General features: G+C 45.2%; 1 protein-coding gene across 1 annotated transcript in view; it reads left to right on the forward strand.

Moving 5' to 3' along the window:
* Positions 1-24,000, forward strand: part of cdc42bpab (CDC42 binding protein kinase alpha (DMPK-like) b) — an 87,611-nt gene that overhangs the window by 61,240 nt on the left and 2,371 nt on the right. Inside the window, 45 exon segments of the mRNA XM_071202009.1 lie at positions 480-573; positions 1,306-1,506; positions 1,693-1,831; positions 2,157-2,266; positions 2,357-2,436; positions 3,217-3,395; positions 3,843-3,965; positions 4,854-4,984; positions 5,578-5,699; positions 5,789-5,912; positions 6,802-6,912; positions 7,466-7,710; positions 8,812-8,917; positions 11,109-11,233; positions 12,900-13,005; positions 13,376-13,524; positions 13,615-13,706; positions 14,255-14,335; positions 14,597-14,643; positions 16,110-16,148; positions 16,702-16,785; positions 16,787-16,822; positions 17,395-17,478; positions 17,573-17,635; positions 17,637-17,679; positions 17,939-18,046; positions 18,049-18,074; positions 18,228-18,379; positions 18,606-18,660; positions 18,663-18,686; positions 18,769-18,835; positions 18,838-18,875; positions 18,878-18,989; positions 19,172-19,234; positions 19,353-19,606; positions 19,713-19,769; positions 19,772-19,839; positions 20,562-20,776; positions 20,867-20,964; positions 21,474-21,533; positions 21,535-21,559; positions 21,848-21,971; positions 22,443-22,560; positions 23,426-23,543; positions 23,618-23,775. Of these exon segments, the coding sequence (XP_071058110.1) occupies positions 480-573; positions 1,306-1,506; positions 1,693-1,831; positions 2,157-2,266; positions 2,357-2,436; positions 3,217-3,395; positions 3,843-3,965; positions 4,854-4,984; positions 5,578-5,699; positions 5,789-5,912; positions 6,802-6,912; positions 7,466-7,710; positions 8,812-8,917; positions 11,109-11,233; positions 12,900-13,005; positions 13,376-13,524; positions 13,615-13,706; positions 14,255-14,335; positions 14,597-14,643; positions 16,110-16,148; positions 16,702-16,785; positions 16,787-16,822; positions 17,395-17,478; positions 17,573-17,635; positions 17,637-17,679; positions 17,939-18,046; positions 18,049-18,074; positions 18,228-18,379; positions 18,606-18,660; positions 18,663-18,686; positions 18,769-18,835; positions 18,838-18,875; positions 18,878-18,989; positions 19,172-19,234; positions 19,353-19,606; positions 19,713-19,769; positions 19,772-19,839; positions 20,562-20,776; positions 20,867-20,964; positions 21,474-21,533; positions 21,535-21,559; positions 21,848-21,971; positions 22,443-22,560; positions 23,426-23,543; positions 23,618-23,775 (4,654 nt within the window).

Here is a 24,000-nt window from a genome sequence, read left to right on the forward strand (position 1 = left end):
CCCCCCCCCCACCCAGTCTGTCTCTGTTCACAAACACAAATATTGAAGGAGTAGTGAACAGGGGAGTGTGTCTGTTTAGGACACAGGGTCTTTTTTCTGCACGTGGGAGTGTGTTTGTGCCTTGCATATTTCCTCCAACAGTGCATGTTTGTGTGTTTTGGAAAGCTGCACACACACACTTGCTGCAAGGCTAATTCCCACACTTATTCCAGTGTTTATTCTTTCCTATGGTCCATTTAAAGCCGTCAGGCTGCTGATTAATGGGCGATGGGGAAATTACACTTAATTGAATGATAAATATCTGAATTATTAGTAACATTTTCCCAGGTTAAAAAGTTAAATTTGATTATTATCGATGGTGTGATGTGAGATCTGGAGTTCTGAATGTCATTCAAGTATATTTGTCTTTTCAAAAATGTTGTTTTCTTCATTCTAATTTGAGGAAGTATGGTTATTTATTTTGTATTTTCTTCTTTCAGGGACATAAAGCCCGACAACATCCTGCTGGATATGAACGGCCACATCCGCCTGGCAGACTTCGGCTCCTGCCTCAAACTCATGGAGGACGGGACGGTAGGTTTTTTTTTTACCACACTACTGCTGAAGCCTCCTCCGGTCCAAAGCAAACATACCAGAGCTTTTACTGACCTCCTAGTCAACCCCTGGGGGTCTCCCAGGAGGGGTGTGTGGTTCCGCTGCTCGGCTGGGCCTTCACTTTGTGATTCGGACAATCCTCGGAGCGAGCAAGAAAGAAAGAAAGAAGTTGCATAACGGAGAAATGACGGGATGAAATAGATGATCAAAGATGTTCCCCAGTGTCTTCTTTCAATGATAATATAGTGATGAGGTTATATGACCATTTGAACAAATAATTGAAGGGCTTGTTGGACCTCGTTTGACGTTTCTTTGGAACACTTCTTTCTGAGCTTTGAATCATGTCTTGGGGGTTTCTTCTGTCTTAAAGCAACGTCCTGAAGAGTAAAGAGACCGATGCCAACATCTGCTTCTCTCTCACTCTGTGTATTCATCCAGACAACATATAGCATTCAACACGGCTTTGGTTTTGATTCAGGATTCAGCATCATGTGAATTCTCAAAATTGCTTTAGAAGTTAAAAATGAGTTTCCTTTTGCTAGAACTCTGGTATTTTGTATGCTTCCAAAACTGCAGATTATTACTCATCATAATGACTCATTAGCATGCATGCTGGACTTGAATACTAAAATATTTCCCTTCTTTAAATGTGAGATTTCGCCATTTGTGAGATTTGCATCAATTCTTGATGTCCTTGTATCCCTCTGCTAGGTCCAGTCCTCCGTGGCGGTGGGGACTCCAGACTACATCTCCCCAGAAATCCTCCAGGCTATGGAGGATGGGAAGGGCAAGTACGGGCCTGAGTGCGACTGGTGGTCCCTGGGCGTCTGCATGTATGAAATGCTGTACGGCGAGACTCCCTTCTATGCAGAGTCCCTGGTGGAAACCTACGGGAAGATCATGAACCACAAGGTGAGCTTCTAGAGTTTGAAGTGGATTCGAGGCTCGCTTTGTGTCAATCACATGGCAATACATTATTAAGAAACAGAGCAAAATAGTTTTAAAGATGGGATATATAAGCATAAAGGAGAAACGAGGTGGAATTATCAGTTGTGCCAGTGACCATGCCTCTAATGAGTACCATGACCTCTTCCACAGGAGCGCTTCCAGTTCCCGCAGCAGATCACAGACGTGTCAGAGGATGCGAAGGATCTGATTCGCCGGCTCATTTGCAGCCGAGAGCACCGATTGGGCCAGAACGGCATCGAAGACTTCCAGCACCACCCCTTCTTTGTTGGTACGTTCTAGCGTTACTTATGTCGCAAGGTATTTAGGGATTTAAATAATTTTTCCAATATAACGATATATCTTAGAGGTGTTTTGACCGACAAGTGTGTGTATCATCCTGATTTGGGGTTCGATCATTTAATAGATTTTATAATATTTTTTAGCACAACACCCTTGAACCCCCTCATACATCATGTTTGTTATTTCCTATATTTTGTGCAAATAAATGAATGAAACAGGTTTTTTAATCAAAAGCACGATCAAGATAACTAGATGAATAGATTTGTGCCACTGTTTTATGCTTAAAGGTATCCTGTGACCTCTCTTGTGTGCAGGCATTATCTGGGAGAACATTCTGACGTGTGAGGCTCCCTACATCCCAGAAGTCAGCAGTCCTACAGATACCTCCAACTTTGATGTGGATGACGACTGCCTAAAGAACTCGGTAGGGCAATATGTTCATCTGTTCCTCGCTCCTCGCCTATACAACATGTCAATATCTCACTCTTTTCTCATGTTCCTAAATCTGTTCCAGGAGACCATGCCTCCGCCCTCTCACACGGCCTTCTCCGGCCACCACCTGCCATTTGTGGGCTTCACCTACACCAGTAAATGGTAAGTGATAACAATGGAAACATATTTTAAGCCGCTGCCTTCATTTAGAATTTGTCTTTTTTTTAACTCTCTTGCTTCACTTTCCATTGTTTGGAATTGCGATTTTGTGCATTTTGCATTTGTTTACATGTTGACCAAATAAGGATGAAAACAGTGTGATCTACACGATCTAGCATCATCTGTAATTAGTCCTTATAAATGGACAGATTACCCAGCAAGCCTTCTCGTTGCATAGCATAGCGGCGTCGGCGTGTCGGAGTAGCTTCCCTCCCTAATAAGGTGATGTTCAGGACTCGCTGCAGATCCTCACCCTGAAGGCTACCCGTGAGAAAGCAACAAACCCACCGCTTGCTTCTTATCTGTTCAAGGCTCAGTGAGAATGTCCCCTTGCACTCTTCCTTTCTTTCCCTCGCTCTCCCTCTTTTTCTCTCACTCCCCATCTTCCTTTTTGTCGCTGTCATTCCTTCTCCCCCCTCCCTCTCCCCCTTCTTCCATGACTCAACATCCTCTCATCTTTCAACTCATCTCTATCTCTGTCGTCCACGTCTCTTTCCTGTTTCCCCTCTCCTGCGGTTTCCCCTGGCCTCGTTCTCTGCCTTCAATAATCACGTTCATATTGCATTGTCTTATTCTGTTAACCCCATTATGTCTATTTTTCAACTCTATAAATGGCCTTGCTTTAATCTCCTTTCCTCACTCTACACTCGGCTGATAATGGCTGATGTCACTGCCTCCTACACCTTTCTGCTCACGATCTGTGTTCCTCCTCCACCTCTGCAGTTCCCTATCAGACCGTGCCTCCCTGCGGCAGCTGGTGGGGGATCTGGGTAAGCCGGGAGAGGACCAGCTGGACCTGGTTGTCCAGCGAGGCCTGGAGGACAGCCTGGCCACAGAGGCCTACGAGAGGAGGATCCGCCGCCTGGAGCAGGAGAAGTTGGAGCTGAGCCGCAAACTGCAAGGTAAAGCTGACTTATTCAGACATCGCTGCTCAGTGATTGCTTTGCCTGCAGTCCCTCGACCCGTGTGATCTCCCTCTTTCAACACTGGCTTTCTGATTAAGGCTAAACTGGCCCATAACACATTTTAAAGAGTCCTTATTAAGCTCTTTGGGGTTTCCCTTCCCTCCATTGTGTTGTATAGGTTTTTGTGCATGTAAATAGTCTGCATAGGCTAACACCCCGAAAGTTCCCTTCAGAGGGCGTTTCTCTCTCTCTCAAAATCCCCGGAGACTTTAGTTGGAGGACCCTATAGGGCCCCAGTCTGAATGCTGATGGTGTCAGTATTCTACGCCCGTAACACTGTGCAATCAACTTGTTCTTCATAATGATCAGTTAAAGCCAAATGTGGTCTTTAGAAAGCATGACGAAGCACTTTACTAAAGCCTCTTGTTGCTGGACCCGTTGCAGAGTCGACTCAGACGGTGCAGGCCCTGCAGCATCCGTCAGGCGAGGGCCCCGTTGGCCCCAACAGGGAGGGGGAGGTCAGGAGTCTGAAGAGCGAGATCGACATCCTCAAGAAGCAGATCGCTGGTGAGGATTTTCTTCCATGCGCCATCAAGTCATATGGGAAATGTGTGTGCTGATGACTCAACGCTCAAATTACGATTTAAGAGTGGGAACACTATGCACCGTGATAAAGAGACGAGGCAGCCACAGCAACAACAAACACGTTTAAGTTGCATATTGTGATTATATGATTAAACCCTCCGATTGTCTTCTTGTTCCCCCCCCCTTACTTGGTGTTCGCGGTCAAATGTGACCGGTCCTGTTTTAACTGCTATTACATTAACACAACAACCATGAATCATCACCTAATTTCATGGAACACCCTTTCAAACTGTAAACATTGTACCAGACTACTGGTACACATGAAGAACTGCAGTATACAAAGAATAGACACTGAACATGTATTGTGTGTGTGTGTGTGGTGTGTGTGTGGGTGTGTGTGTGTGTGTGGTGTGTGGGTGTGTGTGTGTGTGTGTGTGTGTGTGTGTGTGTGGTGTGGTGTGTGTGTGTGTGTGTGTGTGTGTGTGTGTGTGTGTGTGTGTGGTGTGTTGGGTGTGTTGTGTGTGTGTGTGTGTGTGTGTGGTGTGTGTGTGTGTGTGTGTGTGTGTGTGTGTGTGTGTGTGTGTGGTGTGTGTGTGTTCTGATCCGGATGGTTACTAATTCCTTTTCTTTATGGCGGTCTTGACCGGAACACCATGGGTGTTACAAAGTTGACTAAATCATCCAGAATGCAATGGAAGTGGTGATCAGCCATTGTATATGTTCACATGTCTCCTGTGAAGGATATCACGAAGCCTTAATGCAATCGAATGTAAAACAAAAAAGTCTTGATTGATGAAAGTAGTAAATCGGTCAGATTTGACCCGGAGACCACAGGAGGGCTAATGATATACCTTTGTGTGTGTTTGTCAGACTCGGGTCAGATGGAGAAGCAGCTGGAGGACGTGTCGCTGGCCCGCAGAGACCTGGAGGACTCGAAACACACCAGGACTCTGGAGAAACAGATGAAGAGCGTCTCACAGGAGAGGGACGACATGCACAAGGTACAACCAGTGGGGGATTCTGTCTCTGTATATTTATTTAATTGCTGTAACTGAAATGGCTCCGATATAATGACAACACTCTTTGTACGTTGCCTTGAGGAACAAAAAATGTTTCAAAAATACCTTTGTAGAGTATTTTGTCTTTGTTAGAGCCCGAAGAAGACATGATAATAATTCCATATAGAAGTGTGTTGTATTGTGTGAAGTTGCACGTATGTGTCTGTTGCGATACGTACCACGGTAAAGCACAATCAAAATGTTCTTTATTGCCAAGCAGGTGTTTACATACAAGGAACTTGCTTTGGTGTTTAAAAGTGCATTCAGGTCATAAACATTTAAATGTGAAATGAGAGCAGATATTGAAAGTAAAATAAATCTAAAAACGTGGGACGATTATTATGTATTGTATAAAAAAATGAACATGAACACCAAGATCCTTTTGGTCCCGTTTTCACAAACCAAATAACAATGTTCAATAGAAGAAAACGGTGGCTCAGATTACCAAACATTCAGATAGATCCAGCTTGTTTTAGCATTGTTTCAAGTCACGATGAGACTCCAAATGTTCATCTGAACTCTCCCCTCTCTGCCAGGATATCGTGGATGCCAACGAGAAGCTGAAGGCTCAGTCGAAGGAGCTGAAGGACGCTCACAGCCAGAGAAAACTGGCAATGCAGGAGTTTTCAGAGCTCAACGAGAGACTCACAGACCTCAGGTAGGAACTGATTGTAGGCGCTTAAGATCCATTTAATTTCATGGCTAATTCTGTTATTTCCCTCACCTTTGACTGATCTTCTCCTGCAGGTCGGTGGTGAAGCAGCGCCTGGCCCGCCAGCTGCGGGACAAAGAGGAGGAGGTGGAGAGTCAGGGCCAGAAGGTGGAGGCACTCCGCCTCGAGGTGCGAAAGGCCGAGCGGGCCAAGAAGGAGGTAGAGTAGTCTCCTTGTGTTTGCTAGCACACCTTGTTCTGTCTCCTATCACCTATTGTGTTCTGCGTGTAGTACTCCTGCTATCGCCTTAAGAGATCTTCATAAACTTCCATGCAAATAGAGCGGTGCAGGAATGAGTCCTTAAACCCGGATGTATTTAGCATTTTAGCGTTCTGTAAAGTCAAAAACAAATCCAATGTTTTGGTTTGATGCCTGAAATAAGGTCTGTTGTTAATGTTAACACAAGCTGAAGAGATTTCCAAGCTTTGTTGTACATTATAAATCAGTTAACACCCGACTGACTAATGCGTATAGCTTCTGTGTGTCATAAAAAAGCGGTTATTAACACGTTTTTAAGTGACACTAAACTAAACGTCATCTTGGTATTTTTATTATTGCTTTTAGGATGTCTATCACCATCTGGCAAAGGGACTATCGATGAAAACTAGCCTTTTGGCTAATTAGAGTACTTTTACATGTTTTTAATATGTTGATTAATGTACACTGTCCCTTGTTTTAAATAAATCAATTCAATTAAATCATGCCTAACGTTACCCGCCTTTAGCCTAGCGATGGTGATGCCATGAGACCATGCTAACTTTCTAACCCAACGGTTGCATTTACACCCCAACACTCATAAACGACGTGAGGATGTGGACGTGATGCTGCTGCTGAACAGATGTGTAAATATCATTGGCATCTGTTTGGCGGTGGAACAATCGCATAGCTTTGTATGGAGGGAGCACTTGCGATGTTAACTTCCAGGTCGGCCTACACAAACAGGTCATCACGGCACCACTCTATTCACGTCTTGGACGAGTAAACGCTGTAACATGGAACCAGTGTATGACGTACATTGCAGCCAATCAATGGTGTGTTTGTGTGTCAGATGGAGGCGCACTCTGAGGAGCAGACGGCAGAGGCTCAGAAGGAGAGGAAGCTGAGGGAGCGTAATGAGCAGCACAGCCGACAGCTGGAGGAGGAGCTTGAAGGGCTTAAGGTGAGTGTGCAAACAAGCACAGGTGAACATGAACGCCTCCATCAGCAGTCGCTGCACAGCCGTCCGAGCTCAGACTCCATGTGACCAGAGCTTACGATGATGGAACATGAGCATGGTGCTTACTCTATTGTCTCCTTTAGCTTAGCATACATTCGACCATCCTTTACAAAAGGAAAGGACAGAATGTGCTCCCACAATTCCTTGCAGTCTCAATAGTTCAAGTGACGTTGTGACGGATTGTGTACATGATTGTTCCTGATGAAGCATTTTGTGCTGTTTTAAACTTTGCACACTATATTATATCAAAATGCTAACTATGAATGCTATGCTAAAAAATGTTCATCAAATCAATGTTTTAGGTTTTTTTTTTTGTTCGCTGGAGTTTTTTTAAGTTTTTCTTTTACTTTTAAATGTTTCCATAAAGTTTTCACAAAATGTTAAGAAAAAGTGGTTAGGAAAATAATATTTTTTAAATACAACGGTAGCCAGGGAGTCTTATTAATCCCTGCAACACTCCATTCTCATCCTCACTAACACCACTTGCCTCGCCCAGGTGAAGCAGGGGTCCTCCGCCCCCGCCGCCTCAGCGGACCAGACCCAGGAGGTGGGGCGCCTGCGGGGAGACCTGGAGAAGAAGACGCTCCTGTACGAGGAGGAGCTGGCGCGCAGGGAGGGGCAGCACGGCAGCGAGCTGAAGGGTCTGCGCAAAGAGCTGCGGGACGCCGAGAGCCAGCACCTCGCTCTGCAGAAAGAGATCCTGATGCTCAAAGACAAGCTGGACAAGACTCGGCGCGAGAGGTACTCATCAGTTTCTCTGTCTTCCTGCATCTGATCAGTGCAAACGATGTGTTTCTATGACTCCTATACCCTGGCTGTGATTACATGACTTGTGTTTCTTCATTGCGTCTTCCAGTGATGACTGCGCGAGGTAATTACAGTGATATTAAAATAGCTCAAGAGTCTGGGATAAATGTGTAGTGACTGTGATTGGGTTATCTGACCAGTGTTACAGGAATATGTTATTAGAATGTTATAGTAATGTTGCTCCCAACCAGATCATAACCTTTCACTCAGGTAACCTCCCTTCCCAAATAGTGTCATCCCTCCATAACGACCCAAATGACACGGAGATGCACGAAGGTGTGCATTCTGAAGACGATTTCTCGCTTTTCAGACAACTCTTTATTTTCCTCATGGAAGGTGATCTTATAGAGAATAAGTTTTTCTTTTTCCCGAGCCATTAAAGAGGACATATTGTTCTCCTTTTCAGGTTCATATTTGTATTTAGTGCCTCGACTCTGTTTACATAAAGCATGAAGGGGCCTCTTGGAGTTGAAAAAAGAAAGATGTGTCAAAATGTGCCAACTCGGGTATTAAATACAGAGAAATGGAAAGGTATTTTCCTGCTCAGACCCCCCTGGGAGGTACTTAGGGAGGTCCAGATCCAACGTTAAGAACCGCTGGTTTAATCACATTTGAATAAAATAATGTTTTTGAGGAGAAGGCTTTCGAGCTTTGTTTTTGTACCCCGTCGTCTAACTCTCCCGCCTGCTGTTCGTTATTCTCACTGCTTTCTCATTCATTTGTTCAAACAGTGCTGGATCAGGTTCTGACTGTATTAATGTGTTTAGGCTGAGTAGTGTGTACCTGTTCTCAGAACCAAGCCTTTGATTTAAGTGTGGAGGAAGTGTGTGGAGTCAGAGGCCCACACAGGCACACAGGTAGGAGGATAGATGAGACATCGGTGGATATTTGAATGGTCAGTGTATTTATACTGCGCTCTTCTAAAACCCCTGTATAAGATCGCCTGTATAAGTTCATATAGTTCAGAAGCCTGAAAGACAACAACTCATTCAGAAGTCACGAGTTTAACACTCCACGTTTGTGTGTTTTCTTCAGCCAAAGCGAGAGGGAAGAGTTTGAGACGGAGTACAAGCAGAAGTACGAGAGGGAGAGAGTCCTGCTGACCGAAGAGAACAAGAAGCTGTCCACTGAACTGGATAAGGTAAGACATTTTCACACGCAAATAAACAAATATCTCTCCGAAAACACACAAAAACCAATCCAGTTTCTTTTCCTCCGTCAATATTTGTACTTTTGATTTGACTTCCTTTCATGTTAGCTTAGTGGTCTCTTGAGAAAACACACATACACTAGCACAAATACCCACAATTCCTTAACCCCAGGTAACCCCACTCGGCCTTTCATCTCATTCCTCCACCCCCTCTGTCCCGGCTGTGCCAAAAAATCACTGTTCAATATCCCCCGTAAACACAGCCTGCAGCCTCCTCCACACTCCGATGGAAGGACTGGATTCAGCTCTGTTGACTTTGGAAAGAGCTGTTGGAAGTTTAATAAGGCTCCCAATTGAAAGAAGTGGGGGCCATTTTGACATATGGAATAAAAGAGTGTTGTTTTCCAAGTCTGCAGCTGATAAAATGGAAACTATCTGGACGAGATGGAGGAGAATATGTGTGGCTAACACTGGAATGATAGCACGTCACTCATATGTGTTCTCACGTTCGGAGAAAGGATATTTGTTAAAGCCAAAGCACTCCGGACAGATTAGATCCGTCTGTATGATTTGCTTCTTTGCATAAAAACAGATCTTCAATGCATTTGGATTGTGTGAAAATCTTTTGTTTGAATAGTCGTATCTTTCAAAGAAGGCAATGCATTTCCACGCTGTTTGCTTAGCAGCTGAATCAGACCGCTCCATCTTCAGCTAGGATGCCTTTTGGTGTGTTTTCAGTGAACTGTTTAATTTCTACTGTTGACGAGCTGGAATTGGTGATGGATGTGGGGTGACACTGCAGAGCGTGGAGCTCTGCTGTGGGGTGACACTGCAGAGCTCCACGCTCTGCAGTGTCACCCCACAGCAGAGCGTGGAGCGTGGAACGTGGAGCTCTGCTGCGGCAGCTCAGAAACAGAGTTATGGGGGAATATATTAGAAATGTAGGAAAAGAACAGGAGCTTTAGATTAGTGCCACTGCCAGATAATTCTTTTCCAAATCCTTTTCTTTTTCTGCAAGGCTTGATCCACTTACGATACAATATTCATTTATTGGTCGGATCAAGTCTGACATTTGACTTGCTTCAAAGCAGCTCCATTTGCAACATTAATAAGGACAGATATTAAGATGCAAGAAAAGCAAACATTTAACATCACAGTCACTGAGATTGATAAGACTATACAATATGATTTATAGGCCTTAATATCGTGGCACAATACTTCATTGAAAATGTTATTTTAACCCATAGTTAGCCATAAACAAATATTGTGCTTCCTGCTATGGCACTAGTCCATACTGCGACTTCGATATCATTTTGACTTTATATGCAGCCCCAAGCCTCAAAGGAAATTGGCCGTTTGCCATGATGTGCATCACACTAAATAAATATCATTTCAAATTTGACTCTTTCTTCATTTCCTTCGATGGCAGTGCAGATTTAGTCCCATGTGTTTCTGGTGAGCTGCTGGAGATGCTATTTGCAACCACAGACTGCACACTTACGCTTTAGTCATATGCGCAATGATCACTGCGAGACATTACTAACAAATAAAAGCACGTGCTTAAAAACAAAATTCTTTCATATCATGTTTGCGTTTATTTTTAGTTGCTTGAAGCCTTTTTCAACATCATTTTCTAGCTGATATTTCAAACATGTGTTGGCCACTAGCGTAGATTGGAAAGCTATTTCAAAAGCATAATAAATGAGTGTTTTAGCTTGCGCATTACATCCGTCTCTCCAGTTGCAATGCACCCAAAACATGCGCCCACAAATGAGATATTGAAGCAAACAATAGGGCAGTTTGAGGCTTGCAATGAGGTCACGTCTTCACTGGCGTCCCATGTTATATCACCCTTCTTGTTTCACACACCTACCGCAGCGCTGCAGGCAAGCGCGGTTGATCGTCTGGGAGTTGACTCATAACTGTCATAACCTTCAACAATACAATGTTTCTTTTCCATATCGGAGCAGTCCTCACGGGCACGGCTGAGCACCTTTGCTTCCGCAGCCACGTGACCCGTTAGACTCAGTACACAGTAGTTCAGTCTTGTTATGTCATGGCGTCTATATTTCTAGATGCTGTATATGAATCCATTTACCAGGTGTCGTACTTCCCAATGACAGCTTGACGACGCGACGCTTTCAGCATGATGGCTAATACCATGTGTTTCCCCTCCCTGCAGCTCACCAGCATGTTTGAGAAGATGAGCAGCTCCAACAGGCAGCTGGAGGACGAGATGAGGGAGCTGGCCGACAAGAAGGAGAGCGTGGCTCACTGGGAGGCCCAGATCACGGAGATCATCCAGTGGTGAGACACACACTGTCCTTTGGATGGGCTCTGTTGTAATCCTAGCTATACGAGCGACATCTGTGCGTCTCGTGAGTGGGAGCCCTCTCTGATCTCCCCGACGTGTCTTCCATTTCTTTCCTCATTAAGTGTGGTTTTCTGTTGGAGTTTTTCCTTCTTAATTACAAGTGTCCGAGGACAGAGGGTGTCATGATGTCCACACTGTAACGCCCCCTCAGACAATGTGTCCATGTGAAATTGGGCTCAATGGATACAATGTATTAGATTGATTAGCGTCTTCGGGCCGTTGTTGGTAAGACATAATAACAGTTACCCAGGCGAGGGATGGAGTGGGGCTTTATTAAGAGAACAGATTCAGAATATCTTAAATGAAAGTGGTTCATTTATGAGAAAAAGGACTAAATTCAGTGTTTTTTTCTTCAAATGCTTATAAGAACATGATGTATTACTATAGTATTCCCTTATCATCAAAAACTATTGCAAAGTATCATTTGATTAGATCATGCACTGCAGCGTTATACACTACAAGCTGCGGCCCTAATATGCTGTTGATATTATGAAGTCCTCTGTTTATTGACTTATGCTGGAATTAAGTGTTTTATTTTGTCAACACAATGATGTGTTGCTCCGTCTATAGACGATGAGGGAGGTTTGAATCCTTTGTTTAATGTGTGTTTCCTTGATGTATCAATACACAGGTATATGATTGATACGCACACATGCAAGCTTTCTCAGATGTCCCCAATACATGCTGAGGCACGCAGCTTCCCTTTGATGCTATAGACCGCTCTTTTCAGGGATATACAGTCACACATACATACCCGCGTTGTGTAGGAGTGTATTGGGTTCCTCCGTACAGTACAACTGCAGCATTTCTTACATGACTCTGAAGATCTCAGAGTCTCATGCTACTTGACCCTCCCTTCCCCTCAGATCACTTCCCTTCACAGCTGACACCCTGCTCAGCCTCCTCTGTAGGACAAGCCCGCAGTCCTCACATAGCACATAGCGTGCACACACACACAACCACCACACACACACACACCACACACACACACACACACACACACACACACACACACACATCCATCCATCCAGACGCAGAAACACACATACACTAAAGCACACACTCACATTCCAAACATACAAATGTTGAGTGGAATGCATTTTCAGAAGAATGTAGTGATGGCCGCTGCCCCCTGGTGGAGATACTATGACTCTGCAGAAGATATAATGGGAAACGATCCCAGTGGGTGGAATATGATATGTAGACAAGATCACAAGATGTTTTGTTCTGATTGTCAGTACAAAGTGTATGCTTTTACACAGGCAGTGTTTCTTTGAATGTTAAGGATTAGCGATGTGCCCAGACCGGCAGCCTGAACGATAGGTTGGTACATTTTCAGCTTTGGAACTGATGAAGAGCAAACCATGGTGTCACAGTTCTGGAAGAATAAGTAGGATGGCTTTGACCTTCTCTGCCTGTAGACTTTTAAAGAAAAGTTGAAACTTAAAAAATAATTTTCAGTGTTGTATTCTGTTGAAATGACCTTTTAAAGACAAAATAGGTTTTAGGTCCTGTCTTAGGCCTTCATTGTTTATGGGTGTGTGTATTTGTAATGTCTCTGCATGTATAGTAACCTGTGTGTTTCTGTGTTTGCTGCAGGGTGAGTGATGAGAAGGATGCTCGGGGTTATCTGCAGGCTCTGGCCACCAAGATGACAGAAGAACTGGAGGGACTGAGAAACACCAGCCTGGGAGCGAGGGCCACGGTAAACCACACACCACACACACACACACACACACACACACACACACATGCGCACGCACGTCAACTAATTTACTAATTGACCTATTCCTATTGTTTTCATTTTGTTACACTGTTACTTAATTTAGTTTTCTCATTTGTGTCCTACTTATAATCCTTGTGTGAACTGTATCTGTCCTATCCTGTGTTTCGCTGTTGTTGCTGTTGTTGCTATGACACCTGAATATCCCCAAGGGGATTATTAAAGGTTTAACTTATCTTGATGAGCAAGTCTAAACTTGAGAAGGTACAAATGGCTCAGTTTCAGACATCCTTCCCTTTCCGTCCATCCCTCCTTTCTTTCATAGAAACTAACGTCTTACTCTCTGATTCAGGACATGCCGTGGAAGATGCGGCGCTTCGCCAAGCTGGACATGTCGGCCCGCCTGGAGCTGCAGTCGGCCTTAGACGCTGAGATCAGAGCCAAGCAGAGCATCACGGACGAGCTGAACAAAGTCAAGGCCAACAACATGTCCACAGAATGGTAGATAATGTTGAAAGTGAAAGATCAACGATTTGTCGTTGTTTTGAACAAACCTCTTGATAATAAACATGATTGCCTCTGATCCACCAGTAAACTGCAAGACGTGGAAAGTAAAAACCAGGAACTCCTCGCAGAGATCGACAGGCTGAAGAAGGAGACGGAGGAGCTGCGGCTACGAAGAGGTACAAATAAACCACCTCTGTCTCGTGTCCTTGTCAGTGCACCGAATCAAACAAAGAATGACCTATTCGTAGTTTTCCTGTATTCTCTCAAAAAGATACTGAAAGATACATTTTGTGTTGAAACGTCGTTCCCTGAAGTTAAAATAACAAATTGATGCAAACCAGAAGGCCCTTTCCTCCAAATAGTGATCTTTGCAAACATCCTGGTGTTTTGTTTTTTGTTCAAAAGATATCCATAACATGAATGCACAGTTACTCTCCATACATCATGTGTTGATGGTTGCTTAGACGTCGCACCCTCTGGAACTTTCCATGAGAAATAATCCCTGAAAGTCCCGTCATGAACGATCGGGGTTTTGCGCGTCAGAAGGCCACGTTTGAGAAATGAAATCCTGTGCCGTGTGCATGAACATGTATTGTTACTACGGTCGTATGAAACGGCACCCCCCATCTCTCTTAGAAACGGTCCTGTGACTCGTTCTGTTTAAGTCGCCCTTTGATGTTCTGAGACTGAACCACCTTTTGTGCTGTTGGTTCTGTGTCTGTAGGTGTCAAGCACCAGGATTCCCAGAATTCCTTCTTGGCTTTTCTCAACGCCCCCACCTCAGCGCTGGACCAGTTTGATGTAAGTGTATAAGACCAACACATAATAATCCTGATACAATACAGCTGCTGTCAGCAACCGCATGGCTGTGGGGAATTAATGATTTTAAATCTATGATCAAGAGCAACTTGAGAATCATAAATCCCGTTGGTCAGCAGGTCATACCCGTCACATGTCTGCTTCTCTTCATGCTTTACTTTGGTTGCTTTTTGTTCATATGATTTTCCCAATCTTATTTGTGTTCTATCTTTTGGTCGTTTCCTTGCTTCATTCTCTGGTACCTCAGGACTCTATTCCTCATCCTCCTCTTCTTTAATTGAGTTTTGGGAAGACGTAAGTTGTTGTTGGCGAGGCGGAGGTCTGCGTGTGTGACAGTAGTTGTATGCTGTAGTACTGTAAGAGCTTACAGCAGAGAAAGACACTTTAGATCTGAGTAGCCGTATTGCGTCAGTAAGTGGTTTTGTCTTTGCATCAGTGGAACTGGAAAGAAGAGCAGCACACCGCAAATATGTCAATCTTTTAAAACGAGGGCCCACTATCATCCATTTAAATACACGTGGAAAATAGATGCCACGAGATAAAGTAATGACATTCTGATTAACCGCAACGTATTTGTTTTAAGTGCATATACTTGTTAAGATTGATATCTTTTTGAAGTGTTCTGCTCTTGATTGCAGTTGCTTGCTAGTTCCTAGTAGGCCAGTGGGCTATTTTGATTGGCTTTCTGGCGCTTTCACAATTGTGTTGAACATAATAGAGCCACAAAGTATTTATTTTAAATCCTACACACTTTGTAATCCCTTTTCTTTTAGGCCAGAAAGAGAACTTGCTCCATATTGACTTTCCCTGCTCCCTCCCATCACCATGTGTATTTGATTTTCCCTTTGCCCCCCTCCATCCTATCCAGCCTCTGTCCTACCCAGCCTCTGTCCTACCCAGCCTCTTGTCCTACCCAGCTCTGTCCTACCAGCCTCTGTCCTACAGCCTCTTCCTCAGTCCCCCACACAGACGTACAGTAGTCTCCTGCAGTGTTTCCAATCCGTGGTTCTTAGTTCCTGGTGCTAGTGACATCGGCAGGGAGGTTGTGCAAGTCTCACCTAACGGCCTGATCTGAACTAAACTCACCCAACTGAAATATATAGAAATAGACTAAGGAGCACACTTTGATTCAGTTGGGTAAAAATAATGGGTAAAGGTTCCAATAATTGGTTAGTGATGGATAAAGAGTTAAATAAGTTAGCTATAAGTGACCGGAAAACAGAAAGCTCAAAGTAAAGGATATGCTGTGTTGAAATAGTTAGCTAAAAGTAAAGGAGCAGATATTTAGTTCTCTAATAGTTAGTTAAAAGTAAGGAGCAGATATTTAGTTCTCTAATAGTTAGTTAAAAGTAATGGAGCAGATATTTAGTTCTCTAATAGTTAGTTAAAAGTAATGGAACAGATATTTAGTTCTCTAATAGTTAGTTAAAAGTCAAATATATTGGGTAATAGTAGATACACATTTATAGTTAGCTGAGAGGAACAGGAAGAACAGTTGAAATAATTAATTAAAAGTAATAGATAAAGAGTTGAAATAGTTGGCAATACAAAATGGATATACATTTTTGAAATAGTTAGCAAAACGTAATGGATTAATATATATATTATTTTTAATTCCACATAATATCAAATAAATAGTGTTCCTGATGATAAATAGTTTATGACCCGGTTTCCCCTCGGTGTGTGTCCTGTGTGTTAGCTCTGTCACACTCTGATGTTTCATCTCTCTCTCTTGCCACTCTGCTCTCCTGCCACTGAAGCGCTCGCCACCCGTTGGCCCAGCGAGCAAAGGCAGACGCGTAAGCACCATCACTGCTCTGTGATCTCATGCAGCTTCTAAATGTGCCGTCATGTCGGTGTTTTATATACGTGTGTATTCCCTGCGTATGTTAACTGATGGCATGGCAGGGGTCCTTGTATTTATATTTGTGTTTGTCAAAGGTATTCATGTGTTGGATCTTCCATATTTGAGCAACATGGGGTATTGCGTGTGCTGCCTGTGTGTACTGGTGTCAGTGTAGCTTTGTGAATGGCTGTGCATGGTGTAAGGTGTGAGCTTAGGGTCTCAAACTAGCATGGCCACTGGGCTGTGATGTGTTCCTCGTGTTCTAATACATGGGCTGCCACAAGATGTGCTCCAGTGGACATGAACACACGTCGTTACCATAGTGTCTGTGGATAATGTTTTGTATGATGGCACCCACTCTTTCTCTCTACGCATGGATGATGCATATTACTCGTTTTTTTTTTTTTAAATAACCCTCTAGTCCTTTTCTTTTTCTCCTCCCCTACCTCCTCTCAATCACTTCCTCATTTCTCCTCCTCTCCTCCCTCCTGCCTCTCCCTCCTCAGGTGGACTCCATGGATAACTTCACCCCCTCCAACACTCCATCCAGGGACGATGACCCCAAGCTGCACCTCAAGTCCCGCTCCGCGGTCCCCCTCCATGGCCAGTGATATGGAGCCCATAGAGGTCAGCATTACACTCTTGTGTTTGGTCTCGTCTTAGTACAACAAGGCTTCAGTCCTCCCAACACCAGTTACAAAAGTGTGTCTGGCATGTCGAGGAACAACAGATCAAAATTGGTCCAAATATTCCTCATTCCAATTGAATTAACAATTTCCAAAGAAGGTACTACAACTCACAATACTGAGCTTGTGGAAAAGTCAGTCTGGGTGAATTGCAATTGTCTCAATGATGGAGAAAATGTGAAGGAGAAAAGGAAGCTGTGTGTTCTCACGCTGTTGTCGAACATGGTGCTACGTTTAATACCAGTTTTCTAATTGAGACTCGTGGAACTGGAAAATCACATTTGGAACAAGTCATTTCAAATGTACCGCAAGCAATCCCATTGCTCACGTTCTACCAATATGAACCTCATAGAAACTGGTTATTGGATGTCTTCCCTGCTCCTGCTTTGTCACGTCCATCCTTCGTTCAGATGCTTTGGAAGCCAAGTTTCATAAGTGACAATTCATACATTGTTCAAACAGTCAAAGTACATTATCTCACTGCTCACTGTTTGACTTTGTTCTGTCGTGCAGTTGATAGACCACCCCCCTCGTACAGTCCAGACCCCCACAATGCGCTCAGGAGGGTACGGCAGTATTGGACGCTCCTCTCCTAAGGTAAGACCTTTCCACACCAGACCTTGTTATGTTGAAACCACTCGTGATGTGGTCTCCTGCTCATTGATGCTCGTTCCTCGTCCGCCCTCCACAGCCCAAAGCACATCAGTTGTGGTGAAGTCCTTCAGCACCCCCCACGAAGTGTAACCAGTGTACTTTCCCTCATGGTGGGGCTCATACGTCAAGGCTGTACCTGTGAAGGTAAGGACGCATTCAAAGTCTTGTCCATCTGCACAAAAGCTACAGTTGTTGGCAATTCAAAATCTTAAGCACCGGGCTCTTTAAAAAATGCAACATACATAAACCTAAAAACACTTTGCATTTAGCTGATGCTAACACCCAGAGCTACTTACAATAAGGGCAATTAACCATTTACAAAAAGTCCCTTGCCCTTAAATCGATGTTAAAATGTCTAAGCAGTCAAGCATCTGACTTGTCTCGCCTGTCTCCCTGTCCACAGTGTGTAACTTCTCCTGCCATGTAACGTGTGCGGACAAGGCTCCAGCGGTGTGTCCCGTGCCCCAGGACCAGACCAAGGGCCCGCTGGGTATCGACCCTCAGAGGGGCATCGTACTGCGTACGAAGGCACCGTCAGGGTGAGTGAACCTGACAGGAGTCTGGTCGCAGTGTGAATTAGATAATAGTCAGATGTTTGGAGGCAGCTTTCCGTTTCTGACACTGTAGAAGGTGTTTCTAATGACCTTCACATGTGTCCCTAATGGATCACTCATTGAGCTCTGTGTTCCTAGGTGCCCAAACCTACGGGCGTGAAGAAGGGCTGGCAGAGGGGCGATGGCTGTGGTGTGCGACTATTCAAACTGTTCCTGTACGACCTGGGAGAAGGAAAAGCCACTCTGCCAAGTGTCGTAGTCAGCCAAGTCATAGACATGAGGTAAGAGAAGTGGAGGAATTCAAGTTGGGGATTTAAAAATATAGTCTTTGAATATTAAGTTTCCAGATCAAAATATCTGAAACTATTTACAGAAGACAAATCAACAAACGGCACATTTATTTTGGTGTTTTGTTCAAGAGAAATGATTATATTAGTAGTTGTATCAGATGAGTTTCCTGTCGACCAACTAAACCTAGTCTCGGTCTAACCTTCATCTTCTTCCTCCTCCAGGGAGTGAAGAGTTTTCAGTAAGTTCTGTCCTGGCCTCTGATGTCATCCACGCCAGTCGCAAAAGACATTCCCCTGTATATTCAGAGTAAGTTTTCTCAGCCGACTGAAACCAACACTTGGAAAGAATCTGAATCGTTCTCTCACAACCACCCTCCACCTCCCCCCAGGTGACGGCGTCCCTGCTCTCCCCCTCCGCCAACCACAAGCCCTCCATCCTGATCCTGGCCGACAGCGATCAGAGAGGAACAAGTGGGTGGGCCTCCTCAACGAGCTGCAAACCGCATCCTCAAGAAGAACAAGCTGAAGGAGCGCTTCGTCTACGTCCCCAAGGAGGCCTACGACAGCACCCTGCCGCTCATCAAGACCACACAGTCTGCTGCCATCATAGGTGAGCCTCAACACTCGCGCTCAGGTATAATAGGAAGCGAGTCTTCTAGATCTCTACGCAGTCGTTGTCTCAAGAGAATGAATAAGGAGCTAGCCCATTTGAACATTTTCCGCACAGAAGGTTGTTTTCTGCCTCCTAACTGAAACCGAAATGTCCATCTTGCTTCATTTCCTTCACCTCAGATCACGAGCGCGTAGCCCTGGGCAACGAGGAAGGCCTTTTTGTAATCCATGTCACCAAAGATGGTAAATAAGATGTTCTCCCTCACTTGTTTTTTATTTGTATAGAAAGGCCAAAAACGTCTTCTTCTGTACGTGTACCCTCACATGTGTTCACACCCCCCGTCTGCCCCTGCTCCCTCAGAAATTATCCGGGTGGGGGACAACAAGAAGGTGCACCACATCGACCTGATCTCCCAGGAGCAGCTGCTGGCGGTGATCTCCGGCAGGAACCGCCACGTGCGTCTCTTCCCCACGCAGGCGCTGGATGGCCGCGAGACGGAGTCCTACAAGCTGGCAGAGACAAAGGGCTGCCAGACCATCGTCTCCGGCCCCGTGCGCAACGGCTCCCTCACCTGCCTCTGCGTGGCCATGAAGAGGCAGGTCATCTGCTACGAGGTGACAGTCCAACACATCATTATTTAGTTCAGTCCAACTGAGAATGCGTGCCATGTCTTTCCCTTTCGATCACATTGGCTGAAGAAAGGTCTCTGTCCTCCTGCAGGTGAATAAGAGTAAAGCTCGTCACCGGCCGGCTGAGAGAGGTGCAGGCCCCAGGGGCCCGTTCAGTGGATGGGTCTGCTCAGTGAGCGGCTCTACGTTGGATACCAGTCTGGATTCACCCGCTACAGGTACTGACCTCAACCCGGTGGAGAAGGTCCTCTCGTGGCTTTAGATCTGGTTTGTTAACATTCAGTGACAAGGTATTAAGGTCCTTCACTTAAAGGCATCACACGACACGTCCTGCTTTCACAAACTTACTTAAGTCTGCTGTAAGTATGTAGTATTATAAGCTAAATGTACTCTAAGTATCAACAATCAGTAATTGTGCAGTAAAATGTCAGTTTAATATTTGATGTTTTTGATCAACATAACTGCTGCTTTCATGCGGCTGATGTTACTGCTGCAGGTGTTCGTGGTTTCCCCATTTGAACGCCCTTATTTACGGTTGTGTCGTCTAATCTAGAACAAAGCAATATATGCTATAAGATCGTCATGTTTGTAACTTTGTCCCTAACTTTTAGGAGGTCTCCTCTTTCCAGATGTGTGATAAATGTCCACCTGTTTCCCAAGAGGCTTTATAGTATAGTTGATTTAGCTTAGGAGTATAAACACTTCATCTTTTAGTTTATTAAAAACATGTACACTCCAAATGACCTTAAGTAAATAGCCTTAGAAGCTGTGTGCTAAGCGAAGAACCATAGTAGCTTCTGATATCTGTAGCAGTTGACAGAGAAAAGCATACTCTCCATTTGTCCAAGTATATTGAAAGTGCACTTCAGGTAAGTAAGTAGGTCATTGTTTTACGTTTCCTTCTCCACATTTCTGAATGTGATGACTCTGACCTCCACAGTGTCCATGGCGACGTGTCCCCCGTCAACCTGCTCCACCCCGAGGACCACACCCTGGCCTTCATCCCGCAGCAGAGCCTGGATGCTTTCTGCGCCGTGGAGATCTCCAGCAAGGAGCTGCTGCTGTGCTTCAGCTCCATCGGGGTGTACGTGGACTCTCAGGGCCGCGGTCCCGGCAGCAGGAGCTCATGTGGCCCCGCGGTGCCCATCTCCGCCTGTGAGTGCACGTCTGAATGCTTATTATACACACGGAGATCACATATGGAGGGCGCATCTGAAGAACCAATGCTGCTTTCTTCTTTTCCAGGCTACAACGCCCCCTACCTGTCGGTGTACAGTGAGAACGCTGTGGATGTATTCGATGTCAACACCATGGAGTGGATTCAGACCATCCCTCTGAAGAAGGTCAGTGCAGAGCTGTAGCAGCAATAGCCCCATTCCAAAGCGCCCCCTACACACGAGGGTCCGCCACATCAAGCGCCGGCAATCTCTGGCTCCACCTGCTGGATTTAAAAGGAATCTTACTTGCCTCTGTCGTCATAGAAACCGACTCATTCCCCTGAATGGCCGCCTGCCCGCATGAATAGAAAAAAAAAGTCCTTATTGTTAAGTTTACTTTACATCAGTTGACGTAAAGAAATGGAGCCGATCAGAATAACGTTACCCACTGGGAGACTGTGTGCGACAGTTGCTCAATTTTAGAACAAAAGAAAAAAACAAGATATAATTAAAATAGTAAGTTAAATTAAAAAAAAGTACAAAAAGAAGTTGCAATTAAATAAAAGCCTTTATACAAACACAAGATAAAGGAAATAAAAGAATTGCACAGGTTATACAAGAAGGTTAAGATGGTCAGAGCTGCTGATCGGGCAGTTGGTCGAGTGGCATGATCATATCTAATGCTTCCTCTTCAGGTGCGACCGCTGAATGTGGACGGCTCTCTGAACCTGCTGGGCCTGGAAACAGTGCGGCTGAATCTACTTCAGAAACAAGATGGCCGGTAAGAATTCACAAGTGTATTGTGGGAAGAAGAAAAAATAATATGAACTGCAACAATGTCAAGAATGACACAAATAATCCTCAGATGTTTTCCATTGTTTTCCATCAAGTGGAAGGTTTTATTTCTGCCAGTCGCTGCAGCTCCATATGTAGCTCCAGTTTCCAGGACTTGTTGCCAACTTGTCTTTTGAATTAAAGCACGTTGGGTGACGGGAGAAAGTTTGACATGCCAGTCAGAACACTTTGTGGTCTCTCGTAAACAACCTGTGTCTTTGTTGTGACCTCGCAGAGGGAGATGAGCTGGTTGTCCCGGAGACGTCAGACAACAGCAGGAAGCAGCTGGTGCGCAGCATGAACAACAAGAGACGCTTCTCCTTCAGGATACCGGAGGAGGAGCGGCTCCAGCAGAGGAGGTAGACCACCTGCAGCGCACACAGTTACACACAGCGATACGCACTGAGTCGCTGCGTTACCACGGCACCCGGGAACACTAGAATATAACACAACAGAAACACTTAAAGGCAAAGATCACATTGTTTTAAGAGTCATGTGACCGAGAAGTGTCTGAAGAGAGAATCTAAACGATACATGTCATCTTCATGTAAGGGACCATTAAAGAGGCCCTCTTATCTTTTTGGGGCTCTCCATTCCTCCCACACTCTCCTTTGGGCTCAAATCCCCCCCCCCCCCGCCTGAAATGCCACCATTGGACGTCTCTGTTTACTTCCTTAAGATAGTGACATCACTTTGTAACACTCACTCTGCTGTAAGAGCATTCCAACACATTGTACATGATGAGCTAAGAGGCGGGACATGTCGAGGCAGTTGACCAACCACAGCAGAGCCGGCCTCTTCTCATGTGTTGTGTGTGTTTGTGCTTCCAGAGAGATGCTGCGAGATCCCGAGATGAGGAACAAGCTGATCTCTAACCCCACCAACTTCAACCACGTGGCCCACATGGGACCAGGAGACGGGATCCAGATCCTCAAAGACCTGCCCATGGTAGAAACCGAATCTGAACATTAGCACTCACTTGCACGTTGTTAAAGACCTGTGTAAGCTCAAGGACGGGAGCCGGTCGTTTAGGATCACCTCAAGGGTCGTAATAAAAAACAGCACCAGCTATAAATCGTAGGATGTGAGATATTATAAAATAATAAGTCAAACCAGAGCCAGATTCATAAAAACCAATGTTTCAGAGGGAACCTTTAACTAAATCCTTTATTTTTCTAAAACAGATATGCCAACATAGTTTATTCCTAAACGTGTTGAGTGAACGCGATTCCAATAGCTTTATTTATTCTTCATATATGCGGAGGGAAGTCATGTTTTAATTAGATGTTTTATATTAATGTCGGAGAAAGCAAACGTATTTGATTCTGAGAGCAAGATCCCAACATGTTTCTGATTATCAGGATCTCATTATGAGTCCAGATGATTTGCAGCTGGATAATCAGGACATACATGTGTTAATAACACACTGAACACCGCAGGGGAGTCAGCGCAGAAACACACGTGCACATTCAAGCAGACAACACTTGGGAGTGTGCGATGTGTGTGTTAGTAGCCCGGCTTCAGAGCCAGCCCCCCCCCTGGCCTTTAGCATGCTAAAGCACCCGCTTCGTGCTCCGAGCGGCTTGATGTCTCCCACGCTGACCCTCCTCTTCATCACATCCCTTCATCCTGTGAAGTTCTCCCTCCTCCTGTCAGGCTGCTTTTATAGACACTGTGCATGCAAACCTCAGCGACCAATCGCAGCTTAGCGTTCAGCTGCATGTAGTGTGTGTCACTGCCCCCTCCTCACTGCTGTCCCCTGCACTGCACTCCGTGTGTGTGTGTATGTTTGCTCCGTGCGTGTTTAAACCAGAACGTCCGTGTTCAGGAGAGCCGGGCGGGCTTCAGCGGCTCCGTCAGCATCCCCTCCATCACCAAGAACCGGGCGGAGCCGGGCCGCTCCATGAGCGCCAGCAGCGGGCTGGGCATACGTGAGTACAGAGCCCAATCAACTCCACTCTACTTCCTGTTTGCTGCTCCTCCCTGACCCCCCCCCTCTCTCCAGGCTCCTCCTCTCAGAACGGCAGTGCGCTCCGCAGAGAGCTGTCGGGGGGGAGCTACAGCTCCAAACGGCAGACCATGACCTCCCCCTCGGAGAGCTCCCTGTCCTCAGGGGGGGGCATGGACTGCGGCGACGCTCCGCTCTCACAGTTTGACAGAGAGGTGAGTAACACTGAGCAGACGGCTCCATGTGCGGCTGACTAGATACTGAAACAAAGCCGTCTCCTTGAGAGGTCTGGTGTGAGGAGCCGAACCAGAAGGTTCCACTAACGGACGGCTCTTTGTTAGCCGGGCTTTAGTTCCAGCTCTGTCTGAACCCACAGGCACCCGGCTGGAGACGCTGGTCTTGAACATCAAATATTATAAAAGCCATAATATTGTTCCCCA

Source organism: Pseudochaenichthys georgianus, chromosome 24, assembly GCF_902827115.2.
Source record: "Pseudochaenichthys georgianus chromosome 24, fPseGeo1.2, whole genome shotgun sequence".
Classification (NCBI taxonomy): Eukaryota; Metazoa; Chordata; class Actinopteri; order Perciformes; family Channichthyidae; genus Pseudochaenichthys; species Pseudochaenichthys georgianus.